This window comes from Astatotilapia calliptera, chromosome 1 (assembly GCF_964374335.1).
Source record: "Astatotilapia calliptera chromosome 1, fAstCal68.1, whole genome shotgun sequence".
Taxonomy (NCBI): Eukaryota; Metazoa; Chordata; class Actinopteri; order Cichliformes; family Cichlidae; genus Astatotilapia; species Astatotilapia calliptera.
The window spans coordinates 13,276,205-13,297,947 of NC_137422.1; the positions used below are offsets into that span (position 1 = coordinate 13,276,205).

General features: G+C 40.0%; 1 protein-coding gene across 2 annotated transcripts; it reads right to left on the minus strand.

The window, feature by feature from the left end:
* Positions 1–5,154: 5,154 nt before the first annotated feature.
* On the minus strand, positions 5,155–11,296 carry fgf7 (fibroblast growth factor 7). 2 transcript variants are annotated; one of them, XM_080302324.1, is made up of 5 exons: positions 10,869–11,294; positions 10,301–10,578; positions 9,978–10,183; positions 6,760–6,866; positions 5,155–6,632 (listed from the first exon to the last, which is right to left on the minus strand). In XM_080302324.1, exons 3-5 carry the CDS (start codon positions 10,132–10,134, stop codon positions 6,423–6,425), a joined length of 474 nt encoding a protein of 157 aa, XP_080158450.1. In that variant the 5' UTR covers positions 10,135–10,183; positions 10,301–10,578; positions 10,869–11,294; the 3' UTR covers positions 5,155–6,422. The 2 variants fall into 2 exon arrangements, with proteins under 2 accessions (XP_080158450.1, XP_026019312.1); XM_026163527.2 differs by having other exon boundaries at positions 9,978–10,578; positions 10,869–11,296.
* Positions 11,297–21,743: the final 10,447 nt, after the last annotated feature.

Here is a 21,743-nt window from a genome sequence, read left to right on the forward strand (position 1 = left end):
TGGAGCAAAAAATAATTTGCTACCAGGAAATATTCAAAGTATGTTTTCTGTAGAGAACATAGCTGTAATTTAAGGGGTTTTAGCAACTTCAAAACTATATTAATGTGTGTACTACCAGAAAATGTTTTAGTGTTTACGAGTCAAAATCTGGAACAGGTTGAGTGTGGAAGCAATTCAAAAACAGAAATAAAGGTAGAGATTTTCCTGATATAGAAAAAGATATTTGGCTTTTAGTATATATCTGTATATCTCTATTTGTAAACACACAATAATATGGTAATATTTTGGTAAATGGATTGGATCTTTGTAGCACTTTTCAGCTCTATCTGAGCACTCAAAGGACTTTATCCAGCTTGCCTCATTCACCCTTTCATACAAGTACTATTTGTATACATATGCGGTTTCTATCTAATATTTACACATGCTCATACTGAGATTATTTCATCAGAGATGAACTTGGAGTTAGTATCACACCCAAGGGTATTTGGCATGCAAACTGGAGAAGGCAGGAATTGAACCACCAACCTTCTGATAATTAGATGACCTGCCTGACATCCTGAACTACAACTACAGCCGCCTGACCCTTGCATAGTGTACATATTCTGTGTAACAAAAATAGTAACAACAATAATTTATTATAGTTGTTGATGTTAACACAGAAGCTTAATAAATAACTGATGAATTATGATATAAGGAATTGCACAAGTTTTGCCCCTGTACACCACCCTTTAAAACCAAATAATCAAGCTGTGATTGTGCAGGCTGCCAGCTTCAGTTCAAGGGGTTTGACTAAAACCTTTGTATTAACTGTAAAAATTACAGACTTTTTATACACCACCTACTCTCCATTTTCACAGTCTCAAAAGTTTGGACAGCAGAATGATAAGCTGTTTAGAAGCCGCATCCCTCCTCCTTTCATGGCAGTTTACACAGACTGCCCAAACTGCCCTTTCATGGCAGTTTGGGATTGAAGTTGCTTTTAGTAGTTTTTAACTGGAACTCTCAATATGACGTCAAATTAATGTTTATGAAAGCGATGGTGGCTAAATATCTAAAAAAGCAAAGTTTAGGAGTGGCCAAATCAACAATCTGGTGCATTCTTAAAAAGAAGAAATGCACCAAAGAATGCAGAATTCTTTCCTTGGTTAAGAAAAACTCTGTCACAACATCTAACTGAATGAAGACTACTTGGGGAGCTAGGTGTTTCTAGGTGTATAGGCCTACAGATAAGACAGGTTTTCATTAATGTAAATACAGATGATTTACAACTAGGTGCAAACCACTAATTAACCTCAAGGACATGAAGGCCAGATTCGATTTTGCAAGAAGACTGTCATGGTCCTGAGTCTTTGACCCAGGTTTTTGAGTTTGTTTAGGCTTGCTGTTCTTTCTTTGGGAATATTGAGATTTTAATATTCAGTTTTGATAGTCTCTGAGTTTTGTTACTTGTGTGTCTAGTTTTTGCTTCTTGTTTAATTTCATTCTCTTTCGTGTCTGTCTTAGTCTCACCTCTGTGTGTCCTTCCCAGTGTCCCCAGTGTGTAGTCGATGAAGTCTGTTTATGAATGTCAAGTTCGATCTCTGTCCTTCGCTCTCTCTTTGTCTTTCGCTCTGTCTCGCTCCCTCTACCATGACCGCAACATCTAAAAGAGCCGGCGCAGTTCTGGGAAAAATCTTTGGACAGATGAAACCAAGATGAACTTTTATTAGTTATCGTCATGATGGGATGAAAAAAGAATGGAGAGGGAGGGAAATAGCTCATGATCCAAAGCATACCACATCATCTGTCTTTCCTAGATAGATCGACTGAAAGATTGATAGACAGAATTACCTTCATGCTTATGATGAGTGGATGTAAACTTAGGACTGCACATTTATTTAGGGGATTAATTAGAAATATTTCCCAGCACAGTGATGATTTTTGCATTCTAGTAGTTTGTTTTGTTTGGTGGTGTTGTTGTAGGGCACAATAGTTTGAAAACCAGTAGCGCTTTTTACTTCAGTTACATGGTACTAACCCAGTGAATTACTCCTTGGTATGTCAAATACTAATTTATATTGTAATCACTGTGTGGTCTCATTTGGCACCGATTTAATTTACTTCTCAGTAAAAGTGTGATGCTGCAGCGAGTTGCTGGAGGTCCTGATCTTGTTTCATAATAATCTGGTGGTCTGGGGATTCCGTGCAAAGAGCTGCAAATACAGAATTCCCCAGGTTGCATAACAACAGATTTCCTCCAGGGAAACAAAGTTTTACAGCCCTGAGATGTATCAAGTTCAACTGAGTGTTCCCTCTCCCCCTCCTTCAGGGCCTCCCCTTTCTCCCGCAGCCCCAAGTCCACTGCTTCACTTTGTACGAGACTCTCTAATGTCTCTCCCTGTTACTCTTCACTCAAATTAGTAACTTTCCCCCTATTCTTCTTTTCCCTATTGCACTGTTCAAAGCGAGTGTCAGACACTGCAATTGTCTGCATATGGTGCTTGTAATGTGGTGCACATGTTGCTTTCTGTGCATTCACTTTCACAATGATGCTGCTGACTTGAACAACAGTAATTACAGCTAGTTAGTTACCCGTTCTCTGTTTCAGAACTACTGTTATTATCTGGTAATATAGAACTTTGATTTCAGATTTAAGTTTTTAATTTGACTGTAAATTATCACGACTGGGGATGATTGAACAATACTGATGGACAACATATTCGGCTGAATGTCAATTTATTTGCACACATGATATTTATATTTGTATTAATAGTGATGGTAATAATATTACAGGGCACTGTTTTTTTTTAATGGGAAGTGACTTTGTCCTTATGTTCCTTACTTGCAAGAGTTTTGCAAGTAAGGATTTCAGTGATTTTTGATTTCAGAAATAAAGAGTCTTGGAACACTGTGTAAGCTGTAAGAATTTATGTCCGATGTGCCTGTGTTGCATCTTTTTTCTTGGACGTCTGCAGCTTCACGTCTGTGACAATCTTCTCTCTTTCTCGTTAGCTTTGGCTTCTCCTCATCCTGCTGGGAATACGCAGCCTTGAGTCTGAAATGTGTTTACATTTTGAGTATGTTACAAATTATCTGCTAAGACTAACTTTGCGTGACTTGGCAGAAGCCTTCACCTTGCTCAGATGTTGTTTGGGTCAAACGTTTTTTTACAGGGTTGCACTCTCATTTTGACTGTCTTTATCTGACAAGGGTTTTCCAAGCCAGATGTGAACCCAGGAAAAAGTTAAAACTCACTATGCTGATGTCTGTCTGTGGGCCTGCACACATGTGCTCATATGAGTGTATGCATGAACGTGTGGTGTAGGCACCTTGCCAACATGTCCGCAATATTTTTCTCAACTGGGAAGAATTCACCTTTTCATAATACAGCAGAAAACCAGAGGCAATTACCTAAACAATCTGACAACATTAATGTATTTTTAAAAAATCTGCTATTGTATATTAATAGTTCTGTTATATCTTAACCTCCCTTATCAGGTTAACTGATGTTATATTGTGTATCAAGGATTGTCCAAGGACATTCAAAATGTTCCCTTGCAGTGTGTTTGTCTTTAATCTACTTAAAGATATCAACATATTTTATTATGCTACTTAATATCCCCAGGGTACTATAGAAATATTAGAGTCTGAAACTGAGTGCTTCTTGTGCAATGTGTCCTTTCAGGATTGTGCTGTTTTCAGTAAGAACAGACTAGAACAATCCCCAAAGACATTTAAGCTCAAACTCACAGCAAAATGCATTTTCTACAGTTTTATCAGTAATTAAAACAAGGCCTGAGTAACACATATTTAAGAGTTGTGCCTGAAAGCATATATATGTGCTTTCTGACTCAGTCCTCATTTCTTTCTTTTAAGTCACTTAATGTTTCCCTGAGAATCATTCAAGCTTAAAAATGCATGTAATACTTGTAACCCAAAGGTAAAACCAGTATTATGTCAACATTTATTAGAAAACTTAGTAAAGAACCTGTTTTAATCTTTATCTTTTATATCTTTAGGTTCTTTGTTATGAGCAGTCTGTCATACATGAAACATAATTTTTTGTAGTAACAATGTGGTTCCCAAAGAGCTATTAGTTGAGAACATGCCGTATCTTGGTATGGTGTGCCTTAGATGGTTAATTTTCAAAATGTATCACAGTAAAGTGAATAAAAGAGTGTGGGTTAGTCCAGTAAAATAAAATGGCAAAGTTAGGGTTAACTCAAATAAATTTAAGAAAAAAGGTGTTGGACAAAATAGAAGCAAGGGAAACAGGGAGAAAAGGCTGAGTTTTGCCAAATTACACAAGAACTGGACACAAAATCAGTGGCATCAGGTCTGATAGAGTGATCATTAATATGTCTACAGCCATCTGTAAAACACAGTGGAGGCTCTGTCATGGTGTTGGGGGTCTTGTCACAACTAATGAAACTACAAATGCAGAAAAATGCTGTCAAATTTTGACCCACCATGTAAAACCACCTGGACAGTGCTTGATTGTCATTATTTTTCATCATGACAGTGATCAATAACACATTGCCCTTGCAGTAAAAGCACCTGGATAGAAAAAGACACAATGGAGCACTATCAGTCATGAATTGACCTCCCCAGAGCCCGAACCTCAACATTATTGAAGCAATGTGGGATCATCTTGACAGAGAACAGAACAAAAGGCAGCCAACATCAAAGAAGAGCTTCCTATTCCTAACTAACTATTACTGAAGACTACTTAAAGAAAGGACAGAAAAGTAGGCCCAAGAGAGTTCAGGGTGTGTTTGAAGAATACAGGTGGTCATACCAAATATTGACATTCATGCTCCGTAGAATTGTACAAACCTTTTTCATCTTATATACTGTATTTATATATATGTTTGCATGCGCTTCGAAAAATACCTGAACCTGTTTCCAATTTTCCTAGCAGGATATAAAGAAATGAGGGTGGGTCGGGACTTTTGCACAGGAGTATAAATAGATAGATATGACATGTAATGAAGGTGTGCTGACAAAAGACAGAATATTAGGCAAGATAACTTTCTGTAAAGTATCTCTGTTTCTATTCTGAATATGTAAGTAGGTCATTGCTTTTTCTCTCTCTCCAAAGTTTACTTCCTGAATTTATTTGACCATTTATACCCCCTGGTGGACAAAAACAAAACAAAACAAACAAAACCTGAATACAGTGTGCAATACTTTATTTCCACTGTTGCACAGTAAAAGATCCAAGTGGGTTACATTGAAAGAAAACGGGACACCTTAACATACAACATATATTTTACGTAAATAAAACAAATAACTTACACCCATAAATAACAAGGTACTGTAGTGATATAGTTAGTACTGAGATATTGCAGTGATATCATGAAGAGAGAGCTGGCCTAGAAGTTAAAAGTTACAACTATTTGACGAGTGTGGTGAAAATAAATACATCTCCTGGTGTATTTCTGTCTTTTTCATGCTTAGTAAAATGGGAATGATCCGTAACCTAAAGATAACATCTGTAAAAATAAATATCATAATCTTTTAGTGTACAGGATTGTTCACTCTGATAGAAAAAGATTACATAACACATGCATTTATTATGGTGTTCACTTTGTGTTTTCATCTGGGTATCTTTTAGCAGCATCAGCAGCAGAATATTTGAGCATTTCAAAGTCACACCCTAAGGCAGAGGGAGTTGGCGAGCATCTACAGTGCATATGGTTGGAACCTGCCAGTCAGTAGCAGCCTTTTTGTGTGGACTTTGCATGTGTTGGATTGGTTTTCGTCTGACATTCCCAAGAAAAAAACAAAAAAACGAACCAAACAGGAACAAGTGTAAGGTTAATAGGTGACTCTAAATTGGCTTTAGGTGTGAGTATGAATATGTATGCTTCCAGCTCGCTTCACAGGATGGTTGATAAATGGATGCCCTGTGTGGTCTGAGCACCATGAGGGGAAAAGAAAGAAAGAAAGAAAGAAAGAAAGAAAGAAAGAAAAACAAGTCCTGCTTGCTTCAGCACATCATGGTCAAGCTTATTGTGGACTATTCTGGTGATCATACGATTGTCCTCACCTGGCTGAATGTAGCTCATCGCTGAACAAGATACAACACAGGACTGTACTGCATCGTATAATTTATATTTGTATTGTATTGTATAGTTTTACTGTATTATATAGAAACACTTTTATAAAGAAGTATTGTTATTCAATTCAAAACACCAATAATATAGAATAGCTTTCATGATATTTCCAGAATTCCTGTTTCAACTTAGTAAAACTGTAAAAAAAACTGTTTTGGTGCTCAAATTGAACTTTCTGTTTTCTGTTTTAAAAATGAGAACATTTTGTAAAACAGGTCCTGGCTCATCTGCAACTGGAGTGAAAGTGGAGTGTATTCAAGTGTCTGTTAGCACGTATAGCATGACTGAATCCACAGATATTTTGCAGATAAGTTCTTTGATTTTTCAGTCTACTCTCCTCTCCTCTGCCTTGCATTTCATAGGGATGAAATGAGATGCAGTGTGCTCCCTCCTGGTCTTCTTCCCTCTCATGGGCTTTCCCTTTTGTGACAGGGCTATGAACATTTCTTTTTTTGTCCACTTGGCCGAGGAGTAAGCATTGAAGTAGTTTTCTAGGAAAACCTCCTTAAAGTTGCAGTTGTCGTTGTAGATCCTCTGTAATGGAAACACATCAAGCCATTAATATGATTAAGTAAACGCTCTGAACTGTTTGTTTTATTTCTGCATGATTTAAATTAGCTGACAACAGCATATGACTTTCCTCCCTGTGGAAAAATATTACCTTTCCTTGCAGCTGTCCAGCTTTGTTCATAGAAATATAATACTGGCTTTTTACGCCTTTTATAGCCAGTATGCCTCCCTCGGACACTGTCCTGATTTCTAGGATACCTGCCGGACAGTCAGAAAAAGGAGGCATGTTACAGGAGAGATAAGGCGCTGTCATCATCCAGCTTTTACTCTGGCTCCAGCTCCACATACATCTTCATTAGCAAACGAGGTGGAGGTTCCTGTGATTAATCAGTCTGTGGTCTCTCTGACTTTATCCAAGCTTTGTTAAGTGGCCTGGGTGGCTTTTACACAAACCACAACCTATGCCATAGCACATATGGGAAACAGATTAGGGCTCTCTTCCCCAGGGACTGAGAAAACTACCTTCTTGCGTGTGCTTTAGACCTGGCATTTAAAGCCTGCTTTTCAAATCTGTGGGAGGGTAAACACATTTATTCTTCCCAATGTGCCATGTTGAAAGGATGGAATTTTTAAAGTATTTAAACACAGAAAATCAAATGATGTAAACAGCAAATTTCTTTGCCCAGAGTTCCAAAACAGGAGATCTTTCGTGAATATTTGAAATGATTACATTATTGGGTAAAGTGAAGTAGATGTTTAGTTATCTTGTAGGACTTTAGCGAAAATGTAACTTAAAAAAAAATAAAAATCATGTCATGTCAACAGGCTGCACCAATTATCAGTTCATAAATCAAATATCCATAACATTGACCTTTGGTAAAAACATTGCCATCATATATGAAAAATCCTTTGCATGCTGTAAACATATGATGTTTCTGTTTAAAAATAGCGAATGGTGAGATGTGGCAGTGGCAGCAAAATTAAAATAAATAGAGAAATGTGCTTTTTACAGACTGGCAATCTGGTTCAGAGCTCGTGTTTTTAGGCAATTCAAAACCTTGTTGATTTTTTACATACTCTAGAAATTCTTTCATTTGATAGGCAGAGGGGAAAGTAGGGGGAAGAGGTCTATTAAAGCTCTTTAGGCTGACACTGAGCATGCCACATTTGAGTGTTTGCTAGATCACAAACAGATGGGATCTCCCAATCTTGGAATGTTGTTTGTGCTTTTCTTGCTCTTGATATCTGACTTAATACTACTGACCTTTAACTGTTTACTCATATTTATTTAACCCCGCTTTTAGGTCCCCCCCGGCTTCTACTTATTTCAGAGGCAATCTCGAAAGTTCAGTTTAACACTATAAAAGCTACAACCTCATTTGTAAACCTGTTTACAGACTCAGAGTCAGCCAAACGTTTGTTTAATCCACATATATTGGTGGGATTTATCGATGCAACTGCATGCTTGTCGTCTGAGAGCATCATCCCCGTAATGTAACGTGCAACAGCTCCAGTCGTTTGGTGTACTGTGGAAAGATGGATCACATTTTTACACGCATATTGTAAACATTTTGGCTCTGATGCAAAAGCCTCACAAGCTGTCCTCAGTTGAAACAGATTTGCCATCACTCGCTGCCACTGGCTAAGTAAACTACTTTGTGGATAATCCCTAAGTCTACTTTCTGAGCACTGTTGGACCTCAGTGTTTACATTCATTGCGAAATGTGCTCCAGACATAACTTTCACGGAATATTGTTAAATGTGGAGTTAGCTTCAGACTAAACACCTTGTAGTTTCACAGAGGTGCAAGTTTAGCAAATTGATTCCATTTAGCTTTCATTTTTGCTGCAAAATACTGCAGGATTTAATCAGGTAATATGTATTTTACTTCGACATTCATCAAATTCGATTTAGAAATGCTTTATTTATCCCCAAAATTGAGCCTTTTCTTCTCTTGAGTTTACTGACCTAAGGTATTTGTCATGTTTTGGCTGCGGTAACACAGTGATTTTCCATCTTTTGGGAAGAAAGCATTTCTAATTCTAATTCTAAATTGCAATGAATTTAGTTGGGTGGCCGTAGAGTATGGTGCAGCCAGTCTACTATGCTACGATTGCTCTGACTCAGCAGAGAACTGTGCCAAAACATATGTCTTTACTTTTATTAGGTTATTTTCCTAGAAGTCCCTGTTTTCCACCTGCTGTTTAGAAATTATTTATTTCCAGCTTGTTGTTTGTCTGACTTTCTGTGAGGGTTAACATACCTTTTATCAGTATGGCCTCATTTTGCTTGAACCACAAAAAAAAATATGATTTTTATCTTTTACTGAAAACAAAAAACAAAACACTACAATGTAATATAATAAATCATAAAAACAAAGATTACTAAAAGTGACCTGATATTTGTGTTAGAGGTACAAAGCAAACGTTTCTCATTTTGGTCTCCTATTTTTCTTTTCTGTCTTTGTAATAAAAGACTTTTTGCAATCAGCTTTTAAGGATTTCTTGTTCGCTGCAATCAAAAACATAAATCACGGATTTATTCCATGTACATCTGCACCATGCTGCTTTCATCAAAGAACTTTGTGTGCTTTTAGCGTGCGACTGTCAGCCGCATATGGGCGTATCAGTTTTTCAGTCTTTCATTGCCAGTTGTTGCACAAGCATCTTTTCCATGAGGCATCTCTCTTTCAAGCCAACATTCCAGCCACGGAGGCACTGTCAGATAGGAGGAAATGATAACTACTTAAAACATCCTCACCATGACACAGAGACTCCTCGTACTATCTCACAACCTTTGAGAAAATGTTGGCCCCTGAGCAACAATTCAAACAAGTAGGTGTGTCAAAAAGCACTTATCACGGTTAGCAAATAAAATGTGTCATTAAGTAGTTAGATGGTAATCATTATTTTAAAATATTTGGCTTCTAATTTTAGAAAAGAATAAGTTTGGGCTGGACACAGTGTGGTTGCTGTCTCTGTGTTTGATCTCAGCAGCCAACCACAGATCCATTACAAAATTTGATTTTTCCATTGCTAATATTCTCTCCCACTCTTTTCCCTGATAACTCATTCTGGCGCTCTGAGTACTGAGAGTAAATCAGGCAGAACAAATGTGAATCTGTGTGAGTCTCAGGTCATAAGTCTCCAAGACCCTTCAGTTTACTTCATTACAGCCTGTGCTGTAATTTAACCCATCAAATCTCCCACCTGCTCCATTTTACCTGTCACTTTGGCTGCTCTAACAGAGACACATGACTTATTAACAGAGTAATAGCAGTCAGATTCACATACATTTTGGCAAATGCCTATAGATATATAGTGGGACCTATAATAAACGTTTGGTCTACACAAAAAGAGCGATGCTTACTGTAGCAGTTGGTAGAGTCTTGAGTACCATTGATATTGCCGGAGTCATCAATAGTTAGGAACCACTGCGTGCCACTGAACAGTTGTCGTATGCGCACATCTCCTCCCTCCATATAGTCATAATTCCTGGTGTGGCGCTCATGTTTGGAGCAGTTCATGATGGCGGCAAGTTGTTCTGGGGTGCAGTCACTGTAGACTACACACACACTGCCAAACAGAAAGATTGCATGCAGGTACAGTCCCGGGAACAGATTTTGAAGGTTCCATGTCAGCATCCATTTGCGCATTATAATACAATGCAGTGGGGATCAGTGAACAACATACTGAAATACAAGATAGAGATCTGTGCGTCGTTCCTCAGCTCAGGGATCTTCTGACCCCTCACTTGTGACCTGCTGGTTTTCGTTACTGCAGCACTGCTTCCTGGCGGGGAGGTGAGACAGAGTGGCTGTAGAGGAAGCAGGTTGGCAGAAGTTGGCTGATTGTATCACGAGATTATGCCCCTCTTTTAAACTTCAGTGACGGCGCACATCTACTGCTCCATCTTCTTGTCCCTCAAGGGGCATTGTAGTCCAGTTCAGGAAATATTATGCAGAATATCACTGTAATAAAGAAACAATGCATTTTAATACTTACATACAAGATTACATTTTCAATCAACTTTCAAAATAGCTTCTGGTTTTCTGTGTTTACACAAGTATGTTTTGTACATTCCCAAGCAGTAAATCAAAATTTGGGTGATGCAGATATACATCTCCCTCTCATGGATCCAGAGCATGAAATATTGCATCACTGGTGCTGTCTATAATTCCTGTACATACATACATAATTTGAAACAAGCAAAATATATAGCTTTAATTGTAACAAACAAATCTGTATTGTAATGACTTACATGTGCTCTGAGTGGTGACAGGAGTTGGCAGAGGTGCGCTCCCTTTCAGCAAGAGTTTTAATTTGAAGGCTCTTTAGATCTAAAGCTGCAGTCTCAGTGGTAAACCAGACCCAGTGATGCAGAAAAGTTAAGCACGAACTGGGAGCTTCTGTGAATTCCCATGGATGTTTCTCGGATTCTGGCAGACTGACTCTGTGCATCGTCCACTGTCGTTGTGCACTCTGCTTAGATAAATGCCTCCTGCTGACCTCACTTGAGAGCAATTAAATCCCAACCAGTCAGCTGTCCCTGGCTGATATGCAATGAAGAAACACCCTCTGCCTGCCTCTCACTGTCACTCAACCACCAGACATGAGAGGGAGCTATAAACTCTTGGAAGACTGAAATCACAAGTACTTTAAGAACATTTGCATGCTCACTCACTCTTGCAGACTCACTCTTGTTACAACCCTTCTGTCTTGTCCAAGAAACATCTTGTGCTTAAATAGACTTGCACTGTGCGTGCCACAGATCTCAGACTGACTCACATTTATTTTATTGACGGTTACAATATTCGCTGTAATGACAAACCTCAAAAGAATTTCTTTCCTATTCAATTTAAATGTCATAATTAATTTGCGGTTTTACTCGGCTGCATTGGATCACTGGTAAGGGGTTTACTGATTGAAGTTAAAAAAATAAAAACTTCAAAGAAGTCCTTTAGTTTTCTTTCTTTTTGAGTCTTAAAGTGGCTAAGGTTATGACTGGCAGGTATCCGTCCAAGCAAGAAAAACAGAAGACGTAACAACTCAGAAGCAGTCGTCTCAGTGTCAAGGGTCATACACTCTTTCACTTTTTAAGTTTGTATTTAAAGCCATAAACTATTGCCTTGCATGTCTGGTGTTTTCCAGGACGCACAACTTCAAAAGTTTATATGGGCCCTAATGATGCGCTCCCCTGGGGAGCTCAGGCCTGCAGCTTGAGAGAGTGGGACCTCTGGTCGCAGCAGGTTTCCTTCTTATCTCTAAACTGGCAGTTGTAAAGACCTCATTCTTTCCTGTTCATCTGTCCCCTCTATCACCTCAGAGACAATTTGAGTTGTGTTTTTTTTTTCAGTACACGAGCCAAGAAAATATTACTTAATCTGTTACAAACACCAGAAAAACAGACATTAAAATAAATGCTAAATGCCCAATCTATATAAATCAACATGAACAGACATATAATTCCACAACATTCTATATATTTTTTCAGGTCATCTGAAGACTGTGAAGTTTACAGGATCCGTGTCTATAAAATCCCAAGGTTCTCATGGTGGGTGGATCTGTGTTGTCTGGGCAGGTAGCACCTGGTACGTCCCCCTGAGGCAGAGTGTGTCCGTGAGAGGAACCAGACAAGGTGTTCCCAAGACTCCAATGAAAAAAATCCCTTCAAAAGAGAGAAATGACCTTACCTGGAATTTTTAACACGAAGTTTAGAAATGTAGTTGGTGAGCCACAAAATACCAAAAAGATCAATTGTACAGTTAATTCTGCCCCAAGTGAAGATATTGCCATGCTCTTTCTTTAGGCCCTGTTCATATCAGGCTGACTGAGCTCTCGACTTACTGGTGTACAGTCTCACCCTACTTACCTACACGTATTCATCAGCTTCAGCTGAAATGCAAGCAGATCACAATGATGCATATATTAATATCATGGACCTGACTTACCCAAAGGAGCTCAGATTTTAGTTGTTTTGCTTTCATTTCCAAAAGGAGCCAGTTGAAGCGAGTGAGCCATCGGATTAGTATGTCTCCCTGCGGAGGCATTATTGGTGTGTCCAATTTAGCACAGACCCTGTTTCATATCCAGAACATCCTTCAAGGATAACTTATCCAGTCAGACTTGGAAAGACATGATAATCTCTTAAGAAGAGCTTCGCATGGCTCAAGAAATGGAGATTTAACATCTAATATGGAATTGCATGCACTGGAAAATGGAAGGAATAATAGAACCCTCTGCTACCAAGTATTCATACATTTTGCTATTTCAGTAGGTAACCTTTTGGACAATGATTTATTCCACTATCCTTCAACCACAGTTTTACCATTTCATAATTTTTGTATTAAGGTAGGAAGAACAGGAAGATGTTGTAAGAATAGACACTATTTCTAGATTATCATTTGCTTAATCAGTGAAGCCTTTTCTCACTTTTGGCGGTATGAGTGGTGTCACAGAGGTGATGCCTCTGGGACTACAAATGTAAAAGTTTGTGTAAATCTTCCAATGCTCCTGGAATGCCTCATTTACAGTTCATAGCACCATTTAAATGTACTCCACTGTAGAGTTTTTCAAAAGTCCAAATTCACAGGTCAACTGCAGTGTCGCTGACCTTATGTGATGTGTTAAGGGGGAGATGGGGAAGTTAATGTCTTGGCACACAGTAACATGTTGTTTTTTTATGCACTTTATTTTTCAGCACTTATGTGGGGGGTTTCCATTTAATCTTTGTCATAAATATATATTAGTTTTTAGAAACTGTTTTTCTGAATTATCACTGCCCAAGTGCTGTAATTATTTCAGTGACTTCAATGACTTAAGTGCTCTGTTCTCCCTGTTGTTGCCTAAAGACTCACTATTATTTAAAGCATATTTGGAGACATCGTTCTCTTTTTAAAAGTGGTAGTAGTTTATTCAAAGTTTATTTAGTAGCATGAGTAAGCTATTAATTTGTGTAACAATCAAATAAAAGTTGGAGCTCTAACCATATAAGTAGTGGGAGTATAACTACTGTTATGGATGTTAATGTAAAAATGCTTTAATAGGTTATTATGGGTTGTTATGGTGATACTGCAAGCTATGTTTTAGTTGACATGATATATTCTACTGTAATCATAAAGGACATGTACTTAAATCTTGTGTCAATGTGTGCAGACATCTGTGCACTTGGATACAGTGTGTGTTTGCAGGTAGTTTGGCTTTATAGACTGAATTGCTGCCTCAAGGATCAAAGGCACTGTTTGAGGTTTACAGTAGCATATGAAGTACAGTATCTGTAAAGCAGACAAACAAGCAGCCTTCATTCCCATATGTCTGCCTCAATACTTTATTTCACTCTTTTTCTGAGTTACACGCTGTTGTGACGAATAGAGGTCTGTGTTTAGGAATCTTACTAGTCCTTTTAATTGATTCCCATTGCTATGTTAAATGCTATTGAAACCAGCAGGGACTCTGGAAGGATTTAGATGATTGCAGCATAACACGCAATCATGCAAGCTCACCATGAACCCAAATCCCATTCCAAATCCAGACCAACCAGCAGCTCCAGTTTCAAGACCCCAATGTGTGTCATGCTAGACACTCCAGCATGAACTCACAGTGACACTATTGTCAGTTGGTCTCATTGCTTTTAGAGAAATGAGACCAACTTTATACTTTCACCTACACCTTTGCACCATTTATCTCGCAGATGCAAAGATAATTAAAGAAAATACTCTTGCTTTGGCAGATTTGTCTTGTTTAGCTTTAAAAAAATATCCGTCCTAAGGTACAGTGCATTATTTATTTATGCATTATTTTGAGCCAACTCTAGGAAGTATTGATCAAAATTTTACCAGATAAAACGACTTAGTGGCTCCAATGAGTTTTTTTCCACTCCCTCGGACAGGAATATTACTCTCTAATTTATCCCTGTTTGGTTCTTAAGAACCTCTTGGAGTGTTAGCACATGAAGTTAGGTTCATAATTTATGATAGTTTCCACTATTATTGCAGAGACATCTGCCTTCACACACGATCTGCTCTCAACACTCTAAAAGCATTCCTCAAGACAGAAGAGCCTATCTCTGTCGCTCTCTCTGTGCTCTTTCCCTTGTCTTCCAATGATATAACTACATTTATGTTGGAAGATTGGATGATCTCTAAGGTCACTCTATTCTTAGCGCTGTTTTGGACTGTTTGGTTTAGCTTTTGCTTTCTAAATTCCATGGTAATTGGGGGATCTCTTGGGATGGAGCCTCACAACATTAGCTCTGACTATAAATAACTGTAACTTAGAAACACACAGTGTACACTTGTACACGGACACAATTTTACCCAAATAAGAGATGTTTTACAGTAGATATATTGGTAATAGTATATTTATTTCAAGCAAATCAAATGTGTGCAATTTTGCTAACAATTTAAGGTGTGAGAAAAGTAAGCTCAGCATGCATATACAGTGTCACACATTGCACTGTTGCTATTGTGCACATTTGATTATGTTATTAATCTGAAAGAGTATCGATTTAATAACAGTACATAATGGCTGTATGCTGAGGTGGTAAAGATGTGGTAAAATACAAAAAGTGCATATTTGTTTTTCATATAAAAATACTTTGGTTTGGAGGCAGTTACAATGCATTAGTGGTGGTGTAATCAGCCTTGTTGCAGAATGTGAACTGGCGTTGTGCTTCGCTGTCGGGGGAATACTCTGATCCCAGCTAATGCAGGAACAGCTGTTAGGGATCACAGTCTTAACTACTCACCATATCTGCTCATGTATCAGAAAAAGCAGAGCTTTGCTTATAAAAACATGCCCTATCTTAGTAGCTTTGTAGGAGAAAGAGGTTTAAAACGAGCAGGTTTTAGTTCCTGAGTCAAAACAGTGGACAGTTTACATAACCTCTAATTAAGTTCACATTTATAATTTGAAGCATGAATGCATGAAGAAAAGATACCAGCTGTTTTTAGTGTTATAAATATGTCAGTTTTGGACCTTGTAATTTTTTTCAGTAGCTGTTTACTAATTTCCATGTATTTTACGAGAACATGAGCCCTGTTATCTCTCATGCAATGTCATACTCTCATCTCCTGCTTTGCTACTTGTGGCAAAGAGCACTCTCAAGCCACATTTTCCAATATTTAAGCTGAGATTTGCAAAAAACAATAGTAGATGATTCATATAATTTCATTACTGTTCAGTGACCTCTTGTTCCCTAAAGATGGTGACATCGCCATTTTCCTTTAATGTACAGGGTGGGCCATTTATATGGATACACCATAATAACATGGGAATGGTTGGTGATATTAAAGTCCTGTTTGTGGCACATTAGTATATGTGAGAGGGCAAACTCCTCAAGATGGGTGATGACCATGGTGGCCATTTAGAAGTCGGCCATCTTGGATACAACTTTTGTTTTTTATATAGGAAGAGGGCCATGTGACACATCAAACTTATTGGTAACGTCACAAGAAAAACAATGGTGTGCTTGGTTTCAACGTAACTTTATTCTTTCATGAGTTATTTACAAGTTTCTCTTGGTTCATAGCCATTGACATGTCGAAGAGGTTAACATGTGAGGAGCGGATCGAAATTGTGTTGATATCTGGTGAACGCAGTAACCGGGTCATTGCAGCAGATTTCAATGCAAGACACCCTACGAGACCACCCATCTCCCATGCTCCAACTGCTTGCTAAGTTTCGTGAAACTGGTTCAGTGTTGGATTTGCCAAAATGTGGACGCAAGAAAACTGTCATTAATGAAGAAACATTAGTGGCTGTCCTAGCTTCATTCAGCAAGAGCCCACAGCGTAGTACTCGCCGCATGTCACTGGAGAGTGGCATTAGTCGAACATCCCTTCGGCAGATATTAGCTACTAACAAATGGTACCCTTACAAACTCCAGCTACTGCAGCATCTCAGCGAGGATGACCCAGATCAGTGCACAGAATTTGCAGAATGGACAAAACAAAAATTGGAACAGGATCCTCAGTTCACCCAGAAGATTTTGTTCAGTGATGAGGCAAACTTTTATGTGAATGATGAAGTTAACAAACAAAACCAGCGCTATTGGTCTGACACTAACCCACATTGGATGGATCCCTCCAAGACTGTTGGAAGAACAAAAGTGATGGTTTGGTGTGGTATATGGGGTACAACGATAGTGGGTCCATTCTTCATCAATGGAAACCTCAAGGCCACTGGATATTTGAAATTGCTACATGATGATGTGTTTCCCTCTTTATGGAAGAAAGAAAAGAAAAGAAAAGAAAAACAAACAAAACACCTGGATCACCTGTATGGAGAAAAAAAACAGAAGAGAAAGCAAACAACAAAGATCAACATAATAAAAAAAACAGCACCATCACAATAAACTAGCTAGCAGTAGATATCAGTAGATACTAAATAATAAACGATATTGTGCAGCACGCAAGATAGACAGCGCACAATGTGCTTTGAGGCAGCAGCCAAGAAAGGTGTAGTCCGCGTCTGTGAACACCCGTGTGAACACCCGTGTGTACACCTGTGTGCACACCTGTGTGCATACCTGTGTGGATCAGCATGCTTGTATTCCAAAGGTTTCTCCATGTAACGATCTGCTAGGGAGTGTGGGGAGCCATAGCCCCGTCCACCAGGGTATGAAGCAGGTATGGAGGAGATCCAGGCCCCAGATATCCAGAGGCCCCAGAGTACAAGGACCCGAGGAGGACCACCAAAGGGGGGGGGGAACTGTGCCACCCTCCTGGGAAGAGCTGAGTAGAGCCCCAAAGGAGAGGTCACCCCGCAGCTACGGAGCAGAGGCCAGAGGGGGTTGCAGTGGCGTGCCGGCGGGCTCTGCCGGCAGCCAGCTGTGCCAGAGAGGACCGAGCTTCAGGCCCAGAGGCCAGAGGTCTGAGGGCATCCCACCCCCCGGAAGGAGCCCAGCCGGGCCACAGGCACCCAGCCCCGCCAATAGGCCACCAGGAGTGAGCCGGTACATACATGAGTGCCCAGCCCCAGACGACAAGGACCACCAACACACCAACGTCTGAGGGCATCAGCCACCGGCAGGGAGTGTGGTGAGGGGAGATAGGCCTCCGTACTTTAGAGGGCCTGAGATGTACCCAGAGAGGTTGAGTCTAAGACCCAACCTGACATATAGACACAGACGAACAGGCACACGCGGACACAGACGTGCATTCCCACCCCATATGCACAACCAAATACTCGGCACTCACCCAACGTGTAGACAGACACAAATAGACACTGCACAGACAGTCGCACTCCCCAAACATACCCATATCCCAGGTCCAGGTACCCCCGCCCTTAGAGGGGCAAGCCGCACCTAGACCCAGGAGATGTAACCCTTCTCTCTGGGGTGGAGGCAAGCGGACCACCTCCTTATCTGCAGTAGCAGGGAGGCCCCGCATCCCAGACCCCAGTCTGACGGCCAGCACCTCCTCCCAGCCCCCCAGCCCTGACGGCTAACAGAATCAGGGTGAGTGAAGACCTTAAACGTCCCTACGCCCGCTCATATGTAGTGTTGCTGTGTGCTGTTCTAAAGTGCATTTAAAACTCAGGAGAGCATGGTACTAGCTTCCTCTCAGGGAGCAGCACGGCTCCTCCCGAAAACCCTTAGTGTCTAAATGCATTTAAAATTGAGGGTAGGGCACCAGCGCCAGAGGTGGGTTGGACTACACCGACCATCCTCTGGATGCTGTAAAACGTGCGCACCCCCAAGGCCCTATATGTGTTATGTGAGAGTGTGAGTAATGTGGATGTCTAGGTTGCAGAATAAAATTGAGGCACAGGTGGCCAGAAGGGGACAGAGGGGGAGTCCCTCCCCTGCACCCTGGTGACATACCTGCACCCCAAGCCCTGCGTGTGTCGGTGGGTGTGGTAGAGCAGGAATAGGGAGGCAGCTGAGGATGGGGAGGGAAGAAAGGGAGGGGCAAGCGGCCCCTCCCTGGGACCAGCTCCCCTGCTGACCCCAGTAGGCACCCCCACACTCTGGAACCCACCAGGGCAAGGGGGCCCAGGCCCATCTGGACCGGGACCCGCAGCAGCAGCACCGCCCAGCCCCACAGAGTCCGGGGCAGCCCACCCGACTCCACCCCAGAGAAAACTGCACCCACCCCATCATCCAATCATCTTCCAAACTACACAAGACAATAGACACCCAGGTTGAGTTCATTCTCCACCTCTCCCATATCTCTCCCCCCACCTGCAGAGTGAGCTCCTGTAGTGAGGAGACCACCTGCAAAGATATAACAACCTCCCCACCAGTTAGAGAGCCCCCTAGTAGGGCCGATGCACCAGAGGTCCCCTGCACTTTTTCCAGTTAATGAGGACCATTTTCTTGGCAATGCATAGGGCCGTAAAAACAACGTGGGCTGTTTTTATTTCTGCAGTGACCTCATCCAAGTTGCCCAGCAAGCATACTAAAGGGGAGGCTGGAATGTTACATTTCAGACACTTTGATAAGTCTTCACATATCTCACGCCAAAATTTCTGAACTGGTGGACAGAACCAAAGAGCGTGGATGTAATTGTCCGGTGTATTTGCTGTGCAGTGTGAGCAGTTGTTGGAAGGCGTATAGCCCATCTTGAACATCCTATGACCAGTATAGTGCACTCTGTGTATTATTTTGTATTGTATTAATTGCAAACTGGGATTTCTGATCCATTGAAAGGTTTTTAAGCATATCTGAGACCAAAGGATTGGGTCTAAGTTGATTGATAAATCTGCTTCCCATTTTGTAATAGGAAGGGATATTGATTCATCTATTTTAGAAAGTGTTCTGTATATTTTAGACAATAATTTGGGGGGTTTTAGACTAAAAAATTGTACCACACTTGGTGGTATTTGTAATTCAGCTTCACTGGGATTAAATTTCTTTTTTACTATGGATTTAATTTGTTGATATTCCAAAAATCGTTTCTTGTTGATCCCATATTGTGTAACTAGTCTGTCAAACGAAATAAAGTCTGTTCCTTCCCACATATGTTCCAAGTATTTAATTCCTTTGCAACTCCAATCTGGAAAATTTATCATATTATTGTTTTGTAATATGTCCGGATTGTTCCAGATAGGTGTACGTTTGCATGGGATTAATGAAGACTGTCATTTTTAGAAACTCCCACCATGCTGTCAGAGAAGAGCTAATATTGATGCTTTTAAAGCATTCATGTCGTTTGATGTTTGAGCTGATAAATGGTAGGTCTGAAATTTCTAGGTTATTACATAGTGCCTGTTCTACATCTATCCAAGGTTCATCTAAGAGGGTGTGTTTAAACCATCTAGAGATGAACTGAAGCCTGTTGGCTAAAAAAATAGTGATTAAAGTTAGGCAGATCTAATCCTCCTTTATCCTTGGCCCTTTGTAGTGTTTTTAAGCTGATATGTGGGGGTTTATCTTTCCAAAGGAATTTAGAAATATACGAGTCTAGAGATCTGAACCAATCTTGTGATGGCTTATTTGGGATCATTGAAAATAAATAGTTTATTTTTGGCAAGACCATCATTTTTATAGCGCCGACCCTTCCCATGAGTGATATGTCTGAGCATTCCTAGATGAACAGTTTCCTGGAAAGTGGATTGGTCATCGTGGGCCAGTTGAATGGCCCCCAAGGTCTCCCGATCTGACCCCCTTAGACTTTTATCTTTGGGGTCATCTGAAGGCAATTGTCTATGGTGTGAAGATACGAGATGTGCAGCACCTGAAACTACGGATACTGGATGCCTGTGCTGGCATTTCTCCTGCGGTGTTGCTATCAGTGTGTGAAGAGTTGGAGAAGAAGGTTGCATTGACAATCCAACACAATGGGCAGCACATTGAACACATTTTATAAGTGGTCAGAAACTTGTAAATAACTCATGAAAGAATAAAGTTACGTTGAAACCAAGCACACCATTGTTTTTCTTGTGACATTACCAATAAGTTTGATGTGTCACATGGCCCTCTTCCTATATAAAAAACAAAAGTTGTATCCAAGATGGCTGACTTCTAAATGGCCACCATGGTCACCACCCATCTTGAGGAGTTTGCCCCCTCACATATACTAATGTGCCACAAACAGGACTTTAATATCACCAACCATTCCCATGTTATTACGGTGTATCCATATAAATGGCCCACCCTTTAGACTTTTTTTTTAAATTATAGGATAAAACTTGCAGTCTCTGATGGGACAAGTGCACCAAAATGTCTCTCAAAGCATAACAAAGTAACTGTTATTGTATCATATTGATGAAACGTTTCACAGTATACACAGTAGGTTTCTCTGACAACACAATGGGTGGTAAAAGGTAATTTTTTTAACAATACTTTGATCATGTGTTTTTTTCTTTTTGATGCTTTTTTTCTCACCACAGCCAATTCGTGGTAGGTAAAATAGCTGTGTGGTCATGAAGTAACATTGCTTGTAACATTCACGGTACAGTTGTTGCTTAAGTAAATTGTTTATGGGGGAAAAATGCTGAGAAAAAACAACAAACTCTAAAATGCTCAATGGTAAATTCCATGCCATTTTCAAAGAACAAGTCAAAGTCTGACCACTAGATTGTTTTCAGCTTTCAATATCCCTCTCTTGTGACTTGCTTTGATTCCTTTTCTTTTGATTCCTTTTCTTTTTTCCCTTATTGATATATATTTTTAAAAAAAATTTATGACTAGGAATGAACTTAGAAAATCTACCTGCATTATGTTGTTCTCTCTTTGGCCACCTAGGCCAAGGTAATGTCATGCGGGTAATGTTGGTCATTTTTGTCTCACAGTGTGACAAACTTGAAACTGACCATGCTAACTTAATCTTGGTTAACTAACCTGACCCAAAAAGTGGACGTTTTGGGAGTCTGCTCATCTGGAGCATTCGGTTATGATTATAAAATCCCATAATCATTCCAGGAGTGGACATTCCACAAAATTCACAGCAAGCTCAAGGACCGTGCAGTGCAAGAGCTGCACATCAGAGTTTACAGGCCTAAATTCGCGTTGTAAAATTTTAAAGTTCATTAAATTAGAAAAAGACACAGGACCTGAGCACCTTGTAGTCACTGAGTCAACCATATATACCAGAATACAAGTATTCTAGAGTTGAGCAGATAAAGCTTGGCCTAAACTGAGTCTGCACAACAGGACAATGAAGGGAGCAGCAAATCTAAAACAGAATAACTG